The sequence below is a fragment of the Lipomyces chichibuensis genome (genome assembly GCF_038497645.1).
Source record: "Lipomyces chichibuensis strain CBS 12929 unplaced genomic scaffold V1513scaffold_27, whole genome shotgun sequence".
Taxonomy (NCBI): Eukaryota; Fungi; Ascomycota; class Lipomycetes; order Lipomycetales; family Lipomycetaceae; genus Lipomyces; species Lipomyces chichibuensis.
This window is the reverse complement of record NW_027117479.1, coordinates 102,785-121,134: the sequence shown is the minus strand read 5'-3', so window position 1 is coordinate 121,134 and position 18,350 is coordinate 102,785. Positions and strand designations below refer to the sequence as shown.

Below are 18,350 nucleotides of genomic sequence, written 5' to 3'. Positions count from 1 at the left end.
GTCTAGTACAATGAATCTGGAAAGTATTGTAGATCTAAAAAGCATCCAGGGAGCGTACGTCGAGAGGAGCCAAAGTTAGTCAACTAGTTGAACTTTATCGCCCATATAAACAAACTATACTATAACAGGCATAGTGTCACAATATGCTAAAGCTGTTTTAGTCTAGCGTCGTTTCTAAAGGCGGTCTGTGCACGTTATTAGGTTCACGTCAAGAACAATAACTGGTGGCAATTGTGGCGATGTCAGCAACAGAAAACCCTAACCTTCATGAGTATATAAGAGTCGCCTCGCCCCACCTCGATCCAAATTTTGCATAAGGAAGCTCGGCTCGTGCTCGTCACACGTTTTGAAGCCCACACAACCCTAACCGCATCATTTCTCTCAACCATTCCCTGTACATAGGTCATAGGCTAGGGTGACATTAACTTGTTTTACTCTGTCTGATTTTCATCTATTTTTGGTCAACATGGAGTCTCTCACAGTTCCGAGGACGGCTGCTCAAGCCAAAGCCTTCGTGGCGCCGACATCGTTGTCGTTCCCTATGCAACCGTCTGATATCACTCCTCCCACGGAGCACATGTCCGACACGTCTCAAGTTGATATAAAGCCCAACCTTGACATTGCTCCTGCCACTCCAGCTGCTACTCCTGGTACAAGTGCGGCTCTTGGTGCGAACGCGAGCGTGTCGGGCATTGTCCCTACCTTACAGTATGAAAAATTTGGGATTGCTTTCGAAATGGCGTTTTTGCTAACATAGTCTAGAAACATTGTCGCCACTGTCAACCTTGAGTGTCGGTTGGATTTGAAAACTATTGCTCTTCATGCCCGTAATGCCGAATACAACCCTAAGGTATGATGGTGCATGGTGATGACTTCAGGCATACTGAGAAGCATCATGTTAACATGTATGATAGCGTTTCGCAGCTGTTATTATGCGTATCCGTGAGCCCAAGACCACTGCGTTGATCTTTGCTTCTGGCAAGATGGTAGTTACTGGTGCGAAGAGCGAGGACGATTCGAAGCTCGCGTCCCGCAAGTACGCCCGTATTATCCAGAAGCTCGGATTCAATGCCAAGTTCATGGAATTCAAGATCCAGAACATTGTCGGCTCTTGCGACGTTCGGTTCCCGATCCGACTCGAGGGTCTTGCGTTTGCTCACGGTCACTTCAGTTCTGTATGCATGCCTGTATATTCCATGTGGATGGCATCTTGTTGACAGTAGTAGTACGAACCCGAGCTCTTCCCTGGTCTTATTTATCGCATGGTCAAGCCAAAGATCGTGCTTCTGATTTTCGTATCCGGAAAGATTGTTCTTACTGGTGCGAAGGTCAGAGAGGAGATCTATGCGGCATTTGAGGTAATTCCTCTTTTTATTTCAGTGACCTAGGGTGATTTAGAGTCGGGGGCGTGCAGGCTGGCATGTGTTGTTTGCTTTGAGTTGGTTGCTAACTATTTAGGCTATATATCCTGTACTTAGCGAGTACCGCAAACAGTAAGCGACTGATTTGTCGTAAATTTTGCGTACTTATAATTTTCCCGCATATTACCCCCACTTACTTTGCAGTATCTGTCTTTTGCATCATTACCAACAAATACCTCAACAACATCTCTCATCCGGCCGCTTGAACGTTGGTGGTGAGGGACGTTTGGATGGCTGTGTAAATTAGTTCGCGCATCGAACCTCACCGATTTTATATTATAGGAACTGGAGCATATTTAAAGGATTTTAGTTTGATTGTATATCATTATGGCTTCTCAATTTGTTTTTTAGTATTTAATAGTATATAGAATAACAAATTGGAAAAAAATCTGAAAATTTTGAACATATATATGTGAGCATTTTTCATAACTACTTCAAAGGCTGCTGATGCTGAACAATTTTATTATTGTGTAAGACTCGTGCCAAGACAAACAACGAAGGATATGGCGAAACTGGGTTAGGTTTGACGCGACCGTCGGCCACAAAAAGTGTGTCTCTATCTCCTTCTAACTGGTAAACCGCTGTGCTCAAATCAGTCAAGCGTCAGAAGTTATTGAACGAAAGCTATCCAGTGATGATGGCTTCCGCGATTCCGACCATCATAACACCTCCGGAATCATCGAGCGCACCGATCGCGTTGCTGAGGCTGCCTGATTCGGATGCCAGCTTGCGGGATCGGCGGCGGTCTGTCATGAGATTAAGTGCTCCGCTACTACGGCTGGACACGTATATGTCCAATACTCAGAGTCAGAATTACGCGGTTGTGAATCGGGCAAAGTAAGTATTCTATTACAAGATTTTAACTTGGACGGAGAGCAAAGGCGCTGACAGAGAGTCAGGGAGCTTGCGCGGAGTATTAAGGATCAGTTGACGAGTGCGCGGAATGCGGATCAGAAGGAGCATGAGGAACTTGAGCAGTTGGAAGATGAGTTGAGGCAAAGGCTAAAGGACGTTGAGATGCATATCAAGCATTTGCAGGATATGCGTGACCAGATTGAGGATTTTACGCGCGTGTTGGATCAGGAGAATCAGCGTGCTGGGTCGGAGTTTGCGGTCAAGTTGGATAAAATTGAGACGTTTAGACAGGAGTTGGGAGTCGTTGATCAGTTAGAGAAAAGGTTGAAGGATTCGACGGCTCGCGTTGATGATTATAAGGAGAGATTGGAAGGTATTAGGCAGGCGATTGACGATGAGCAGAAGAGGCAGATTGATATGGAGAGGCGAACCTATAGTAAGTTCTTGAATTCCGAATATTATTATTATGAGTGTTAACGGAGTGTACAGCTCAGCAGAGTATTTTTTGGAGCTGCGTTTCAGTCGGAGCACTGGTGCTGGTTGTAGGTTACGTAATCCAAGTCTATCGATACCTACCACCACCTCAGGGTTCGTGAAATTGAACTTAGCTTATATTTTGCATATTCACCGCATGTGATTCTCGATCTGAGTTCTAGGGAGCTCGAGGGTAATCTTGCATTATAGCATATGCTCTTGGCTACAACTGCCGTGTGATGTGTGATTACTCACACCTTAGTCCTAGCCTTTTGACAACTGGGGGCATTGCATTGTCTTTCGCAGGACTGCACAGGATAGTTTAAGATATGGTCTAGACGTTAGACAAGTGTAGTTGTCGTGAGCTATGAACCGGTTTGATTGTACATATTTGTGGCATATTGGCAAATCGGTTAGAGTACGGGAGCCATGTACAGGGTCCAGTCCGTCGATTGGCCCGGGACCCTTTTCTAAGCTGCTTATCGAAGGCAAGGGATGCGATGACGCGGTTGCGACTTTTAAAGGGGATGGGATGGACTAATAACAGCGTCGACACTGGCCTTGTGGTGGAATTCTCTTTTGAGTTGCGAGAGGATGAACAGCGCGGAGTATTCAGCCAATGGCGTACGTCTCCGTAGGGCATGCCCCAGGTGCAAGGCCGGAGGAGGCTTGACGCAACCCGGCATTCTCGACGAGGCAGCAAACATCCACTAATGTCCATGTCTGGAATATGCATTGATAAGCTATTGCTGTAAATGGTAATCGTTGGCGCGTTGTAATATAGCCAATATGCTCGAAAGGCAGAATTTGGCAATGGATTGTCCCACAGGGACCTAAAAGCGAGAGGACACCGCCACAGCATCTCGTCCCTATTAGTGGCTGTGCACGTCAGTGCCCTGAAACGTGGGTGTGGCGCCATTGTTGAATGTCAAAAGTTTCACAGGAACGCGCATTGTTCAATAATCTTGCATGTGCTTTCATCAAACTGAATCCAGTCAACAGCGCACGCGTTATGCGCTAATGTCCTCCAACCAAACAACATATATTTTCCTGTATTCCCGCAATTCCTATTATTCTCCTTTTGTCGTTGTCGCCAAAAAAATATCAGCAAGTGTCATACTATCGCAGTTTACTACTGGGAGTTCGTTCCAGTGGTTTCGGGAAAGCATCGCCTAGTCCGTAACTCTCATCCTCGTGTCTTTTTAAGTATTATCTACTTGAAAGATGCGTGTTCTTTCAATATCGGCTAAATTCTCCGCGAACTTGAGATCCCTGTTCAATTACGCTTGCAGGTGCACGCCCGGCATCTCGACCTTGCTTGTCACAGCGCTCATCATTTTCGGCCATGATTCCCTTTGCTTCGTCGCGCTCACCCTAATCTGTCATGTGTTTGTCGTCTCCTACACCGTCCGGTCCTGTTACGGCATGTATGCCACATGGAAAGGCATGATTAGGACAGCAGATGAGTATAGAATGACTACGCTTTTTCCAGTCTCCTCTCCGATATCCAGATCAAGTGCGCCGTCCCGATGTGCTCGCGACAATATTGTTGATGACCTTACCGTATCCGATGTTTCTAGCGAATGCGATGAGCACGATATTGAAAGCAGTGTGAGCAGTTGTGATGTTGGCGAGATTCTTGAAACCATGGGGGACTCAGGTGCGCCCATCCATGCCATCTTTGTGCCGAATTACAAGGAGAGTTTGGACACCTTGCGGGAGACGCTCAGTATGCTCGCTAGTCACGCCATGGCTCGCTCGTCATATGATGTATGTTAGCAGTGCGTATCGACGTTAACCAGTGCTGACATGCATGTTAGATATATCTCGCCATGGAGGCTCAAGAGAATGACGCAGAATCAAAAGCTTCAACACTGATATCCGAATTCTCACCTATGTTTCGATACATAACTTACACAGTGCATCCAGGAGACTTACCTGGCGAAGCTAGAGGCAAATCCTCGAATCTCGCGTGGGCCACTCGTGCTGCTTCCAGGCGATACCGCACCCTTCTCCAGTCCAATGTGGTGTTCACGGCAATGGATGCCGACACTCATCTTCTCGCAAGTTATTTTCAGACCATCACTGCCCATTGTCTCCGGGAAGGTACCGACAACTATACAATGTTCGTCCCGCCGATTGTATTCGACCGTAACGCACATAATATTGCACCTTTTGTTAGATGCGCGGACATGCTTTGGTCGGCTGCCGGTATTGCCGGGTTGTATGAGACATCGCAGATTCGAACACCCACGTCAGTATACTCAGTCACATTGACCCTTGTGCGATATGTCGATTTCTGGGATACAGGCCCAGAGGCCATTGGCGAAGATCTGCACATGTACTTGAAATGTTTTTTCCGAACTCGGGGTCAGCTAAAGACTGTGACTGTTTACAGTCCCGCGTCTCACTGTAACGTTGAGCACGGCGCCGCGACCGCGAATATGAATATCGGCCAACGATGGATGCTCTCTTCACAGGCTCGATTTAAACAGGCTGGCCGTCATATGTGGGGAATAGTGGACTCGGGATATGCTATTCGTCATACCATCGCGCTGATCACTGGTCGAAATGATAATACTGAGTCATCCGAGTATGTACAGGACGGCTATTTGGAGCAAGATGAGGAATTGTCGTTAGATCTGCCCGAGAAAGCATCTGCTATATACATCTCAAGCGTATCGCCGTCGCCTCCACCAGGAAGGATCACCACCAAAGTTCCGTGGAAACGTGTCGTGATCTTGTTGCATCGCCTCTACGAGGCCCATTTTCTTCCAGTACATTATTTTGTCGACGTCATGGCATGTTCATTTCTTCCCATGGTAGTTACAGTCCCAACATCGTCTTTGTTATCGACCGTACTAGTCTATACTAATCATCTCCGGAAAGCCGCCGCATTCGGCGTGATATTTCAAATGGCCATCTACGAGCGCTTGCACTCCACAGCTTTGCACCTCCGCCTACAATCCATCCAGACAGCGCTCTCCTCTCCATCTTATCATATCTCTCCAATCTCTAAATCATCCCCCAAATCGTCCGAAATCGTTCGCCGGTCGTTACAGCAGGTCGACATATCCCCACGGGGTAGATGGATCAATTGCCTCGATTACGTCCTATTTCCGATCGCTGGTACCGTTTTCGGCGCGATTCCCGCTATTAAAGCGCAAATTTTGCAGTTTTGGAGTACGAGCTTTGTGTATGAGGTTTCATCGAAACCAGTTAGATCGCAATAGATTTGTGCTAGACTGTTATATTTTGCATATTGTACTCTAGTGAGTTTGATTATATATAAATTTCGGATGGGCGCACTTCGGATATATAAAATTTTTGTACGATAATTGCTCTAGTAATTTCTAATCGCTTTGTGGGGATCTTTATTCGGTAATCGCTTGTGGATCTGTAGTATTTATCGCTTTGTGGATCTGTAGGAATTTATCTGTTTGTGGGTCTGTAATAATAATTTATCTCCTGGTATATCTGTAGTAATTTATAATCTCGTGGATCTGTGGTCTCTTATCATCGAATGTAGCTCCGGTAATTTATAATTGACCTCTATTTTTGTACTCTTAGTGACGAAGTTACCGAGGATGACGTAGCCTGTCATTCGAAGGTTTGGCAAAGTACACAAGCAGACCAACGAGATCTTTGACGACTGATCACATAAACACTTTCTATCATACTAAATCAACATCGCTCCCCCACATACGGTCTAGAAATTGGATCAGATTTGGGGCAGCTATTATTGTATTCATTTGGTGTAAAAGCTCTACTTGTGAGCGAGATTCTTTTGCTGACCATTAGATCTACAAGTGACGAATACGATAAGGCGGTTTACAATAATGGCTAACACGGCATTTTTGGACGCGATTGCCGACTCGGATGTCCGTGATGCTGTAGCATCTTACATCTGTATGGTACGAACTACTATTATAGGCACGAATTTACTAACGGGTCCCATCCAGCTACGCACTCCGACGCAACATCAGTCTTCGCGAGCCTGATATATCACTTTGCTCCGCCAAGCGCCTCCAAAAAGCGCAAACACTCACCGCAGCTCCATCCCTCATCCGGAGCAGCAACATCCCCACTTCTTATCGCCCCAGGTATCTCGTTTTCGGTCCCGCAACGCAAAAAACTCACGCTCGCTATATACTCTGACCGAATCGTTCTCCTCCCCGGCACCGCAAGCACAACAGACAGCGAAATAATATACAGTATCTCGACACGAGAGTTGACTGGGTACATGTACCTTCCAACCCCCGCTCGCGCAACCAAATCCTACACAATGGTGCTCCTCCCACGCACCCCATCCCCGAACAAATTTGACGCAATGGTCTTCACTGTGCCGGACTCTGCAGCCACATTCACAGGCACGCAAGCCACCGACAACGAGCACGCAAGCGCCATCATCCTCCGCGTCTTATCGAATCTCGGAATCCCACGTCTCGACGACACGCAAACGTTCGCCGTAGAAGCACACCGCGGGACCAAAGACGGGTATTTGAACTTCTCCACTCACGGCATACTGTTTGGGTTCAAGAAACCGATTTGGTACGTCCATAAAGAGGATATCGACGCTGTATCATACGAGTCCATCACGCGCGTAACTTTTAACCTCATTATCGCGGTCGCGGGGGACGAGGAGGTTGAGTTTGGCATGATTGATCAGGAACGGTTCGCTGAGATCGATGCGTATGTGAAGATGTGGGGGCTAGCGGATCGGAGTATGGCGGAGGAGAGGATGGCAAAAAGCGAACTCAAGCACAAGCACCATGAAAATGGCGGGGAGCTTTCGAAAGCAGAGCAGAAGTGGCGGGAACAAGGCGGCCAAGTTGAGGACGGAGCGCCTGGAGAACTCACGGTCGATGAGGACGATGATGACGAGGAGGACGATGAGAATTTCGAGATCGATGACGACGATGACGACGGTGGCTCGCCGAGTGAGAGCAGTGGTGAAGAAGATGGTGGCAGTGGCGGGCAGCAAGATTACGACGAGCCGGAGTCGGATGAGTAAGATGTACCGTGTTGTACGATAGCCAAGTCAGTTTGATCGAAATTATTGTTATGTACAATAGCATTCCCGTTGCAATCATTTCATTCCAAACATCCAACTTATGCAACAGGTTTACATTAAATATTACTAAACAGCGACCTAAATATGTAAATGATACATACACCATAACCACATTCCAATCCGTTATAAGTACAACAGAATGACCAAGCCGTTTTAATATCCCTCTCTGGGCCCAACTTATAGTAAAATACATTCAATGCATCATCAAGTTCTTCAACCCACTTAGTTCGGAATGATGTGAAAGAAATTCATCCCAGTCGTCCGGTATGGCGCCTAGGAACCCGGCTTCAGCAGCCTGCGTCATCGGCTGTTGGTCCATGTTTCCTTGCTGTGACGTCACATTCGCGTCGACACCCCACGACGGCTGCTGCTGCTGCTGTTGTAGAGATAGCGGTTGCGGTTGCGGTTGTTGTGGTTGTGGTTGTTGCTGCTGCTGCCCCGGTTCAGCGTAGCCCAGCGCCAGCTCTGTGCCACTGCTTCCTGCACTCAACGGTGTCCCGAGACTAACTCTGGCATCCTCGACATTATCCTGCAAAAACGGACCCCCACCACCTAACACCGCGCCCATATCGACGACTAGATCAGACGGCGACTTGACCCCCTTGGGCGACTGCACCTGCGGCTGTGGCTGCACTTGCATTGCGGACATTGACTGCTGTGGTTGTTGGTACATGTACGGCGGCAAAAACCTTCCAAACAGTTGCGCTTCGAGTTGGTCCATCGGGCCAGCCGAATACGCCATCATCGCCGCCGCCGATATTTCGGTGTTGGGATCATACGACCCTGGAGCCAACGCCATTTCACCGCTAGCAGGGTTGATCGTTTGTGAGAAGTCGTTGCCCACGACACGTGTGTTGGCAGATGTACCGAGAGAAGGGAAGTAGAGCATTGTGTTAACGTTGGACAATGTTGCGTTCGTGAGGTCAGAAACATCCACGCCGGGCATTACAGATTGTGAGATTGGCGTGGGCGAGGTGATGGTGTCTGCGTAGCCACCAGACGCTTCAGTGCGGGGGAAGAATTCATCGTAAGATGGTGCTGGCGTAGGAACGAACGCGGGTGAGCGATTCTCACCACTGTTGCCCATCCCGGCAAACATATTCAAGGGAGGAACTCTCGGCGCAGACGTATTCATGCCACCGGCATGCAGATTAGCATGGGGGAATTGCTGCGATTGTTGAGGTGGCTGAAAATGTGGAACGCCTGCCGATGGCTTTATCGGTCTCTGAGGAATGTTATCACTTCTTTGCAACGTTCCCAGCTCAGTCTGATGCGCTTGTGCGCTATCGCTCCTCCGCTTGCGTTTCGAATCATCTGGGGTACCGCCCGTCTTCGCAATCGTCGCCATGCGTTTATTTAGTAGCTCGAATAATCCTGACAGCATAACATATGTGCGGGCCGCGGCCGCGCTCTTGTTCTTCATCTTGTTGATAACATTTTTACCCAGTTCTGCGTCCTTTCGGAACTCGTGTACGTGGGGATTGTACGGGTCTTCATGGACGTAGTAGATCAACACTGCTGTGGAGAAGAAGATCGTGTATACGGAGAACAAATGCGCGCCTCGCAAAACATCACGCCGAATCAGTTCATCTGCTAAATGTACAACTATGCGTGACGTTGAAATACAATTCGCAGCGCAAGCATACGGACGCTCGTCAGTCATCTTGTCCTTGTATTTCTGTCCGACATAGTGAATGAACGGGCGATAAAGAATAACCTTGACATAGCAGAATGCCATGTTTAGCAGTCTGTTCGCTATATACCATTTCTTCGGCGGATCAATACCCGGTCGGAGTTCAAATGGCAACGCGTCTACCCAGTGCTGGAGATCGTTCTCTAACTCAAGGACTTTGACGTAACTGACACAGTTCGTGGCTGCGGCGCCCGGCTGAGCAACAGGCGTACGCGGCTTGATCGGGTATACGTCCTCGACAATATGTGACAGAATTGCCATCAGTCTGGTATGTACGTTTGCAATCAACTGTTGCGTGATGACGCCAACCGGGTGGGGGAGAATACCAGTCTCGGTAATGTACTCATCGTCAATTTCAAGCGGCTGCTCTTGGTCAATGTCGTTCTCATCAATACATCTAGGTAAGCCGAGCATAGCCGAAACATGAATATCCATCTTTCTTATTGTCCAAAACACACGCTTGCGGATTTCCGCCTCAACAGGGCTAAAGCTGTACGCCACCTTGCGGTGGAGTCCCAGTCTCAAAGCGGCCCGAAGCGCAACACCGATGTACGAGTAGCACGTTGACAGGCGTGCTGTGCTCTGCAAAAACATGATCATAAGGATGACAGCCTGGATGGCGTCCGTATCGCGTGCCTCCGTGATATCAATCATTTTGCGAGCAGCCACAAAGTACTTGTATCCCTCGCCGACCTCTTTGCGATCTGGATCTCGCATATTTTGGGTAAACAACACCCCGACAGCCAAGAAGCAATAGACCAGTGGCAAAAAGCTAATTTGGGCTGGTGTATAATCGTCAGGATCTGTAGCGTACAATTCATCTAATCGGCGTTGGATCGTCGGCCGATGACCGAAACGGATGACAATGCAGGCTTGGTCCCAGACTGCGTTGATGAGCTGCAATGCTACTTCTTTGGTGGGAAGAATGATTTTGAACTCTGCCATCTGCTGGTAATAGTAGTAATCGGACGGCGAATCATCGATTCCAGTAGCGCCGGCACTATTTTTGTCGCCTTCTGGGGAGTAGTGAAACGAAGATGTCTTGGGCAAATCCGCGGGAATACAGTCAGGGTGATCATTAAGGAAATGCGCGCGCACGTGTTGCAGGAAAGCACGACCGGACGAATGGCCAACGTAATCCAGGTGCCCGGTCTCGTCGACGTCAAGCCGGCCGAGCGACACTACCATAGACTCGATATTTGTGTCTCTGTCCTGAGGCGTCGCCGTGTTTGTCAGACTCGGAGAAGGTGTGACGGTGTCGTTCAAGGTCGAGACAGTGGCGGTAGGTAACTTGGTTGGCATCTGCGAGTTCGCAGCCTGCAATGCAGCACTCGCGGTTTCCGTCAACGCAGGATTGGCATTCGCCTTGAGTTGGCTGAGAAAACGAGGAATATCGAACCCTGACTTGTAGATGTCTACTCCGGGAATAAGGGCCTGTAGTACGGCAATCGACTGCTGTAACCGCGACTCGAGCTGATGGATGTAGAATGGGGCTGGATTCCGGCGTCGATTCGACGGTTGGTCATACGTACATTCTGTCTTCTGTTAGTCGAGAAAATCTCAAATAGAATTCACAATGGTATACCGTAGCTATAAACTGTACAGTGCGTACATGGTTGTTTTCCATCACACTTTATCTTCTTTCGACGGCCTTCACAGATTGTTAGCAACCCATGGTCGAAACATTGACCACAACAAACAGACACTGACATTCATCACAAGCGCGAGTAACTCGCCGCCGCTTTTGAATAGGTGTAGGATTCATAGGATTTGCCGTCCCATGCATATCAGCATCAGCGCCGTCCTCGGTCTTCACTGCGCCTCCTTTGATGAGATCGTCAGACTCTTCGTCATCAGGATCAAAGTCATTCTCGTCGATATCAAAGCCATTGTCGTATTCCTCGTCGAGTTCTTGCTGACGAGCGGCAGTGGCGTCGTTACGACCGGTAGCAGCGGCTGCATCAGCAGCAGTGGTGGAAATATTGGAATCCAACATAATACATGAAATGTAGGTTGGTTGAGTGGTAATGGATTTCGGATCCGAACAGGGATACAAGAAAGCGGTCGTCACATTGGACGGATAATGAGACTGGTAAGACCCGCAAAGCCCAGTAGGAGAACAGCCGATTGTAGTAATTTGCGAGATCAAGAAGAACGGCAGCAGAGGCAGACGCAGGGAGAGGGAGGAGTAGCAGAAGTATGAAAGACAGGACTCGGAGAACCAGTAACTACCGGTCCGGAGGCGAGTGACATGTCCTGCTTCTAATATTTCATTGATCGCAAAGAGGTTTGCTTAATTAAACCTTCCCAGTATCAACGCCACGAAACCCTTCCATACAACTGCACATGGAACTAGGCTCGGTAAGTCGAAGTAAAATATGTGAGGCCTTGGGCCACAAGCACAATTGATTAACAGCTTAAATATAGTAAAACAAAAGCCTTAAACAACCGAATTACTCTTTATTTGGGATACCACACGCGGATTAGGTTAAGGCTGTGAGTACAGTATGTAGGTGGGTGGTGACAAATAAAATATTTAAGTTAGCGGATAACAAAGGTGAATGTAAAAAACGTGCACATGGCAGAAGAAGAACGAACATACTGGTGATTTGAAGCCATGAAATTTCCTTGACGATGAAAATGATGCCGATTGTTATGTGGGGCGACATACGGTCAGTTATGTAAATTACAGAGCCAGTCAGTGCGATAACTGGCGAGAGGGACGAAGAGAGTGTCCAGACTGCTAATTTAATCATATTTTTTAGAATATTATTTTGATGCGTCATTGTCGCTATGCGGTCCTGTCTCCTCCGTCGTGTATAGCAAGCCGAATCTAGGCCAGTCCAAAAGCAACTAAACCACCATGAATCTTCTTTTGAAATCATCGCACCGCCCTACCTATTTTGTCGCCTTCGGATGTTTCCTAGTGCAGTTAACTGCGACCGGCCTGCTCGTGAAGAATCTTCGCTGGCGCAATGATGTAAAATCATATCCCAAATGCAATATTATTATACATACATCATGTTCGTTAAACATTACACATTATTATGCACGCAAATTCCCTCTACCTAGCCCACTTTGCCTGACCATGTTACAAATCCAAATCTAGCTCTCCTTCAGTGGCTCGCCCGCCGACTCCATTTCCCAGATTGTCTTCGTCTACTTGTGCATTCTCATCTTTACACTTGCCCTCTTCAATCCTCTCATCTGCGTTCTGTTCAGACCCGTTGTCCTCTTGATGCTCATTGCCCCCTTCTTGTTTGTCATTGCCCTCTTCTTTCTCCTTCAACCGCTCTTGCGCTTTCCGAGCAGCCGCCCGAGCCCTCCTTCTAGCGGCACGTGCATCACCAGCCGTTGGCCCAGCCGCCCTCAACTTAGCCAGCAAATTATCCATAACCGCATTCTCCGGCCCACCCTCCTTCTTCTCCTCCGTGCTTTGCAACCCAAGCTCATCAGCTGAAACTGCCTTCTTCTGTGCATCAAGAAGATTCTTCCGGCGCGCCTCATACATCCGCTGTTCGTCCTCCCGATTCAGATTCTCCTTCCGTGCCTTTTGGAAATCCGTCACAAAGTTTGCGAATTTGAGGAAAAAACTTGCGCGCGAAGCTGCATCCGTTGCGTCTTCGCCAAAGTACTTCAGGACATTGTCGAACGTCGTCGCAGTATTTTGCAAATGTTCTTCTAAATACTCTTTTTTGGTACGAGCTTCGGACAAGAATGGCAGGACAACTTTCAACGCCCGGTCTTCGGGGTGGAAGATGCTGCGGTCCGACAGGTTGCCAAAGTCGACCGAATCCTGAACATTCTTTATTGTCTGGATAAATTGCCGACAGTCGGACTGTACTTGCTCCACAGACACTATTTGGTTAGCATATTCTGACGCACAAGCCAAGCAGATAGATGCAGACATACACTTAGAGGCCAAAACAACGTCCTTCAAATCATCAATAAACTCATCCAAATGCCCAAACGAAGTCCGCACAATCTTCTCCACGTAATGCAAGAAAGTCATCGTGTTCTGCTCGTCCTTCGTAAAAGCCAGTCGCTGCAATGTCCCGACTTTGAAGCCAGTAGCCTGTTTAGTCGGATCGTTCATGTAATTTCCTACTGCTAGGATAATATCCAGCAAATCTCTCAAGTTTCGCGAGTTTCGGATCGCTTCACTGGCATTGTCTACCAGTGTGAGCTTACTCAGCAGCTCGTCGTAGTCCCGTTCCAGATTGCAGGTGAGTAGGAGTGCTCGCATGCGGGATTTCCAATACGCTTGCAGATTGAAGCAGAGTTCGAGATACACCTGGTCTGCTCGTGTGAGTTCTGACGGATCTTTCTCGCGCAACTTTTTCTCCATCGAATTTCCCCACATAGTGCTGTAGGGCAACAGATTTCGAGACTATCCACGTTAGCATCTTCTTGAGCACGACAAATTCACAAAACCAAACTCACCACAGAGTCCGGAATCCTCACAAGATCGTCCTTTGCCAAAAACTCTAGCACGTTGGTATTATTTATAACATCCCGATCACACCTCAATATTTTCCTAATCATCTCATCGACAGCCAAGCCCGCATAAGCATGCAAGTTAATCTCAAACTGTTGGGCCAAATCCCGAGAAATAAATGACTTCTTCTCCTCCATCGTCTTGCGTGCACCGGGACCTATTTTCTTGGTCTCCTTGGCCGCGAAAATTCGCTCAACTTCGTCGAAAATGCCTTTTTGCCGCAACACACCGTATATCCCCGCCCGCGTGCTCTTGCGGTTCTGGTTCACTTTAGACCTCCTTTTGTCTTTGATATACTGGGGTGAAGCTCCCAGGTCGGAATTCCCGTTGTCTTGCTCGTCTGCGCCGTTGCCAATTTCGTCTTCGTCGTCGTCTTTGACGGCCCAAAGCGTGTACTCGACGGCATCGAGTTTCTCCCAATGCATGGGCTTTAGTTTTTTTCTCGATCGAACTATGGGTTCTGGCGTAGGTGTCTGTGACAATGCCTTTGGAAGCGTATTGCCTAAGCTTGGTGGTGGTAGCGGTGGTGCCATCGGAATGACACCTGGTAGGGGAGGCGGTGGAGGCGGTGGAGGCGGAGGCGCGGCACCATTAGCAACTATTAGGCTGCCGGGCAGTGGTGGTGGTGGTGGTGGTGGTGGTGGTAGCGGCAGGCCGGCCGTGAATGTAAGGTTTCCTGGCAATGGTGGCGGAGGCGGAGGCAGAGGCGGAACTGCTCCGTCGCTAGATCCAAATTGCAAGTTCATGGGAATTGGTGGAGGCGGAGGCGGAGGTGGTGAAGTTGAGAATTTGAGATTGTCTGGGATTGGTGGTGGTGGTGGTGGTGGTGATGATGTTCCTGCTGCTGCTTCGTCAGGTTTAGCGATCAGATTCTCAGTCGACGCAAATGTCACTTCTGTGCTGGAAGTCTGTGTGATAGCGGAGTCCTCTGCACCAGCAACTGGCAGTACCGAAAGCATTGCAGGAACTTCGGTAGCAAGATCCGAAGGTTTTGTAGACTGTGACGACGTAGAAAGAGCAGGCTCTACCGATGTAATAGCTCCGGGAGCTGCAGAGTCCTCTGAAAGAGTAGCTGGAATGACAGAGATTGGAATGACATGCGGTGACAACCCAAACTGACTTGATGCATCAGCGGGACCCGTGACATCGTCGCCAAGTCGAGGCGTGTTGACGGATAGCGGGGGCGATCCAAACCCGTAAGATGGCTCAATCATACTGGCCCCTGACGGTGATGACACGCGTCCAGTATCTAGAGAGTCTGGGCCATATGCCGGCTGATGCAGCAATGATATATCCGACGTGGATGCAGAATGAGGGATCGAACTGCCAACAGATAAATTTGTAATCGGCCGCGACAAAGACGAGACCGAGCGTTCCGAGAAGACATCCGCAGTATCATCGTCATCCTTTTCGTCGTCGCTACCATCGATCTTCTTGACTTTTTTTGTGAGTTCTACGAGATACGTCGCCGAAGCAGACTTGATAAGTGCTGAGTCTCTAGGTAGAGGCTTGCGTGGACCACGTGGTCGGGTGATCGTGACCATGCGCGCCTTCTGCTCAAAACTTACCGAACTTTCGTCTTCATCTCCATAACTCGTGCGACTCGAGTTATCTGTAAACTCTTCCTTAATTGATGGCGACCAGGACGAAGTCTGTGAATGGTACGAACTATGACTGGGTGCCGACTGCGAATGCGAATGCGAGGTAACGTAGCTCTCCCGCCCGCGAGAACTGCCGAGAAGAGCATTGTTGGCCGCACTCTGAAAATAGTCTCGTTCAACAGCCTCGCGCTTCACGGCCTCCATGCGTTCCCTTAACTGGCGCAACTGCGGTGATATCTCGGTTCTTGCATCCCACGCTCTGCCTTCTTGACTGTACTGAATCTCCTCTCTTGCCAGCTGCGCGTCGAGCCGCTCGAGAACCGCTTTTCGGTCGTCTGCTCTGAATCTGTTTCCGCTGGATGCCTGCCCATACGGGGCGGGAAACTCTGCTTGCTGCAGCAGCAAGTAGAGTTCACGAGTCTCAATCTCGTAGTTCTGAAGGCGACTCATGTGCGATCGCGTCAACTCCTCTAGTTCATGCCGCAGCGCGTTGTTAGTACGTCGTTGCAATGCAATAATCTCACTTTGTTCCGACACTTCTTTCTTGAGCTTAGCGACCATACCGTCGGCGCCGAGGGCAACCTGCCGCGCCATCTCATCTCGTTCCGCGATCGCTGTTTCCGCACGCTTGTTGGCTTCATTCGTTTCCAAAATCGCGCGGCGAGCTTGGTCGTCGGAGTGCATCTTATTCATGATCTCTTGGATACTATACTGTAGAGTCGAACGAAGATCCCGATCCGGCAAGATCCTGTCCATGACGACGTACGACAAAATACCATCGATTAATTTGTACGCGTTTGCTCGATCGTCATTCTTGTCGTCCCGCACCAGCAGTAGATGCTGCATAGAAGACACAAAGAAATCTTCTGACGGTGTGCCTCTCACTCGTCTCCAGATATCTTCCGCGATTTCTACAGGATCGTCTAAGTCGCGGATCTCATCCTCTTGCTGCCTTTCCATGAGATCTTCGTAATCGAGAGCCGCAGCGTCGTCATATTGTTGAATTTGCTCATTGACGAGCTCATAATTGAATTGTTGCATGAGCTGCAATATGCGAGGTAAGCCAGCCGCCTTAAGCTGTGCACGGATGTGGACTCGAATTTTGATATCGTCTGAGCCTTGTGCGAGAATGTTGACGAGAAACAGGGTCGCAACACTATATTCCATCAAGAGACTTTCAGAGCCGACGCCGCCGGCACGGACTTCTTCACTGGCGCCAACAAGGGAGCCCATCTTGCCACGACCATTGAGGGTGTTTTCGACAGTACTGATCCATGCGTCGAACCGGCCTTGTTCGTTCAAATTTGCTTTCAGTTGATCGAACGAGTTGATAACCTGCGTATGCCCGTATGGACGGGCCCAATGTGCAAGGAAAGTAAGGATATCTGTTACCAATCGTCGCGTGGCTAATCGCGGAGACACTATCGAGCCAATCAAAGCTGGAATACACTTCGTTGACCGCAGTGCTTCGTCTGCTGCATCTTCCAGGTTGAGTAGTGCTTTTAAGCATTTCACATATTCATATTCAAGTTCGACATTGAGTTCAGTGTTCCGTGAATACCGCATATTGATGTGTGAAATTGCGGTACATAGCGCCAACTGACCTTGCGCATCAATGAATTGTCGTACCCAACCTATCGGTTCCGTGCGAAGACACACCCACAGATTGCCCAGCTGCTTCGAAGAGATTGCTTGCTCCATGATTTTTCGAACATACCATTCCGGCGAATTTTCGTTCTCCCTCGAAGTACTCTTTCGTCGCAAGTTCTTGGATTCAGTAAGGGCGTCCTGGCGGATTAGCATCCACTTCTTTGCGGTCGAATAATTGAGCATCTGTTGTCTTGCTTGCTGCGGAAGTGACTTAAAATCGCGTTTGTTCTAAATTCGTAAGCTTATATTATTGATCATGGCGACAGGGTGCGCACCATTAACTCTTGGAACATCCTATCAACTGTAGCATCGTTCTTTGGCTTCTCAAGCATGAAATCCGCAGTCGCGACACTCGCAATACTCGACCTTGCTCCCCGTGATTGCGTGCTGTATAGACTCTGAGAATCATCGTTGGTATCCCCGGAATGCATAATACCCTGACCGGATATTGGGTACTCAAAGCTACTCTGCCTGACGGTCGCCTGACTGCTTACTGATCTCTGCGACGATACACTAGTCGTGTGTCCCAAGTAGCTCCTCGACGACGTAGGAGATAGTCTCCCCTCCTCGGTGAGTGACCCTGTACTAGACGCAGCTGACGACATGGTACTTGATCGACGAGGTGCGGAAGGTCGCACCTGTTGAGACGGCAGACTCTGCGTGCTACTGTTGCTGCTATCACCGCCGGTCATTGACCGCTTCCCGGTACTCTTGATACGTATCCGCCGCGAAAGGAAGTTAGTTCCATTGCCAGAACCCGAGCGCGTAGGTGTGGGGATCCCATTCGGAGACTGCTGCTGCTGCTGCTGCTGTGGAAGTGAATGGTGATTCATTGTCCTAACACGCCGGCACTAAGCCGGTACCCGATTTCCCGTGTCTAGTACCTCCAACCGTCTTATATAGCGATAAAATGGTTGGCGACGGGGATAGGACAACGTGGTCGTGAGGAAAAGTTCGTGGTTCTTGCAACTGATACGACTAAAAGGGGACTTGTCGTCGCCCAGTCTAATATGAAGGACGAGCCTCTCCACAGTTAACTACGATCACGTGATCACAGTATTGGTCATGTACTACATTTTATTGT

At 48.9% G+C, this 18,350-nt stretch overlaps 7 protein-coding genes across 7 annotated transcripts; 4 read left to right on the top strand and 3 right to left on the bottom strand.

Annotated features, from left to right (window-relative positions):
* The first annotated feature begins 309 nt into the window (after nucleotides 1–309).
* On the top strand, nucleotides 310–1,745 carry V1513DRAFT_149620 (uncharacterized protein). Its single transcript, XM_066894231.1, has 5 exons — nucleotides 310–708; nucleotides 763–850; nucleotides 915–1,175; nucleotides 1,227–1,358; nucleotides 1,459–1,745. Exons 1-5 carry the CDS (start codon nucleotides 467–469, stop codon nucleotides 1,495–1,497), a joined length of 762 nt encoding a protein of 253 aa, XP_066752377.1. The 5' UTR covers nucleotides 310–466; the 3' UTR covers nucleotides 1,498–1,745.
* A 313-nt stretch (nucleotides 1,746–2,058) lies between these two features.
* On the top strand, nucleotides 2,059–2,872 carry V1513DRAFT_382220 (uncharacterized protein; the record flags this gene model as incomplete). Its single annotated transcript, XM_066895100.1, has 3 exons — nucleotides 2,059–2,258; nucleotides 2,321–2,712; nucleotides 2,766–2,872. 3 exons carry the CDS (start codon nucleotides 2,059–2,061, stop codon nucleotides 2,870–2,872), a joined length of 699 nt encoding a protein of 232 aa, XP_066752376.1.
* Nucleotides 2,873–3,822: 950 nt separating this feature from the next.
* V1513DRAFT_149671 (uncharacterized protein) lies at nucleotides 3,823–6,284 on the top strand. Its single transcript, XM_066894233.1, has 2 exons — nucleotides 3,823–4,520; nucleotides 4,571–6,284. The coding sequence occupies exons 1-2, from the start codon at nucleotides 3,975–3,977 to the stop codon at nucleotides 5,981–5,983; spliced, it is 1,959 nt and encodes a 652-aa protein (XP_066752375.1). The 5' UTR covers nucleotides 3,823–3,974; the 3' UTR covers nucleotides 5,984–6,284.
* A 125-nt stretch (nucleotides 6,285–6,409) lies between these two features.
* Nucleotides 6,410–7,843, top strand: V1513DRAFT_402668 (uncharacterized protein). Its single transcript, XM_066895538.1, has 2 exons — nucleotides 6,410–6,659; nucleotides 6,713–7,843. Exons 1-2 carry the CDS (start codon nucleotides 6,590–6,592, stop codon nucleotides 7,762–7,764), a joined length of 1,122 nt encoding a protein of 373 aa, XP_066752374.1. The 5' UTR covers nucleotides 6,410–6,589; the 3' UTR covers nucleotides 7,765–7,843.
* Nucleotides 7,844–7,890: 47 nt separating this feature from the next.
* V1513DRAFT_149641 (fungal-specific transcription factor domain-containing protein) lies at nucleotides 7,891–11,756 on the bottom strand. Its single transcript, XM_066894232.1, has 3 exons — nucleotides 11,228–11,756; nucleotides 11,103–11,168; nucleotides 7,891–11,052 (listed from the first exon to the last, which is right to left on the bottom strand). Exons 1-3 carry the CDS (start codon nucleotides 11,511–11,513, stop codon nucleotides 8,018–8,020), a joined length of 3,387 nt encoding a protein of 1,128 aa, XP_066752373.1. The 5' UTR covers nucleotides 11,514–11,756; the 3' UTR covers nucleotides 7,891–8,017.
* A 106-nt stretch (nucleotides 11,757–11,862) lies between these two features.
* Nucleotides 11,863–12,556, bottom strand: V1513DRAFT_448634 (uncharacterized protein). The gene has a single exon (XM_066898555.1). The coding sequence runs from the start codon at nucleotides 12,400–12,402 to the stop codon at nucleotides 12,001–12,003; it is 402 nt and encodes a 133-aa protein (XP_066752372.1). The 5' UTR covers nucleotides 12,403–12,556; the 3' UTR covers nucleotides 11,863–12,000.
* V1513DRAFT_402661 (uncharacterized protein) lies at nucleotides 12,297–18,236 on the bottom strand. Its single transcript, XM_066895537.1, has 4 exons — nucleotides 17,542–18,236; nucleotides 13,961–17,494; nucleotides 13,430–13,907; nucleotides 12,297–13,375 (listed from the first exon to the last, which is right to left on the bottom strand). Exons 1-4 carry the CDS (start codon nucleotides 18,097–18,099, stop codon nucleotides 12,609–12,611), a joined length of 5,337 nt encoding a protein of 1,778 aa, XP_066752371.1. The 5' UTR covers nucleotides 18,100–18,236; the 3' UTR covers nucleotides 12,297–12,608.
* Between the last annotated feature and the right edge of the window lie 114 nt (nucleotides 18,237–18,350).

Coding starts and splice junctions, on each gene's coding strand:
- V1513DRAFT_402668 (XM_066895538.1), top strand. CDS start 6,590: ATGGCTAACACGGCATTTTTGGACGCGATTGCCGACTCGGATGTCCGT. Junction 6,660..6,712: donor TGCTGTAGCATCTTACATCT/GTATGGTACGAA, acceptor GGTCCCATCCAG/CTACGCACTCCGACGCAACA.
- V1513DRAFT_149641 (XM_066894232.1), bottom strand. CDS start 11,513: ATGTTGGATTCCAATATTTCCACCACTGCTGCTGATGCAGCCGCTGCT. Junction 11,169..11,227: donor TACTCGCGCTTGTGATGAAT/GTCAGTGTCTGT, acceptor CAATCTGTGAAG/GCCGTCGAAAGAAGATAAAG. Junction 11,053..11,102: donor CTGTACAGTTTATAGCTACG/GTATACCATTGT, acceptor AACAGAAGACAG/AATGTACGTATGACCAACCG.
- V1513DRAFT_402661 (XM_066895537.1), bottom strand. CDS start 18,099: ATGAATCACCATTCACTTCCACAGCAGCAGCAGCAGCAGCAGTCTCCG. Junction 17,495..17,541: donor GGATGTTCCAAGAGTTAATG/GTGCGCACCCTG, acceptor TTACGAATTTAG/AACAAACGCGATTTTAAGTC. Junction 13,908..13,960: donor TGAGGATTCCGGACTCTGTG/GTGAGTTTGGTT, acceptor TAACGTGGATAG/TCTCGAAATCTGTTGCCCTA.
- V1513DRAFT_149671 (XM_066894233.1), top strand. CDS start 3,975: ATGCGTGTTCTTTCAATATCGGCTAAATTCTCCGCGAACTTGAGATCC. Junction 4,521..4,570: donor TGGCTCGCTCGTCATATGAT/GTATGTTAGCAG, acceptor CATGCATGTTAG/ATATATCTCGCCATGGAGGC.
- V1513DRAFT_149620 (XM_066894231.1), top strand. CDS start 467: ATGGAGTCTCTCACAGTTCCGAGGACGGCTGCTCAAGCCAAAGCCTTC. Junction 709..762: donor GGCATTGTCCCTACCTTACA/GTATGAAAAATT, acceptor AACATAGTCTAG/AAACATTGTCGCCACTGTCA. Junction 851..914: donor ATGCCGAATACAACCCTAAG/GTATGATGGTGC, acceptor CATGTATGATAG/CGTTTCGCAGCTGTTATTAT.
- V1513DRAFT_448634 (XM_066898555.1), bottom strand. CDS start 12,402: ATGATTTCAAAAGAAGATTCATGGTGGTTTAGTTGCTTTTGGACTGGC.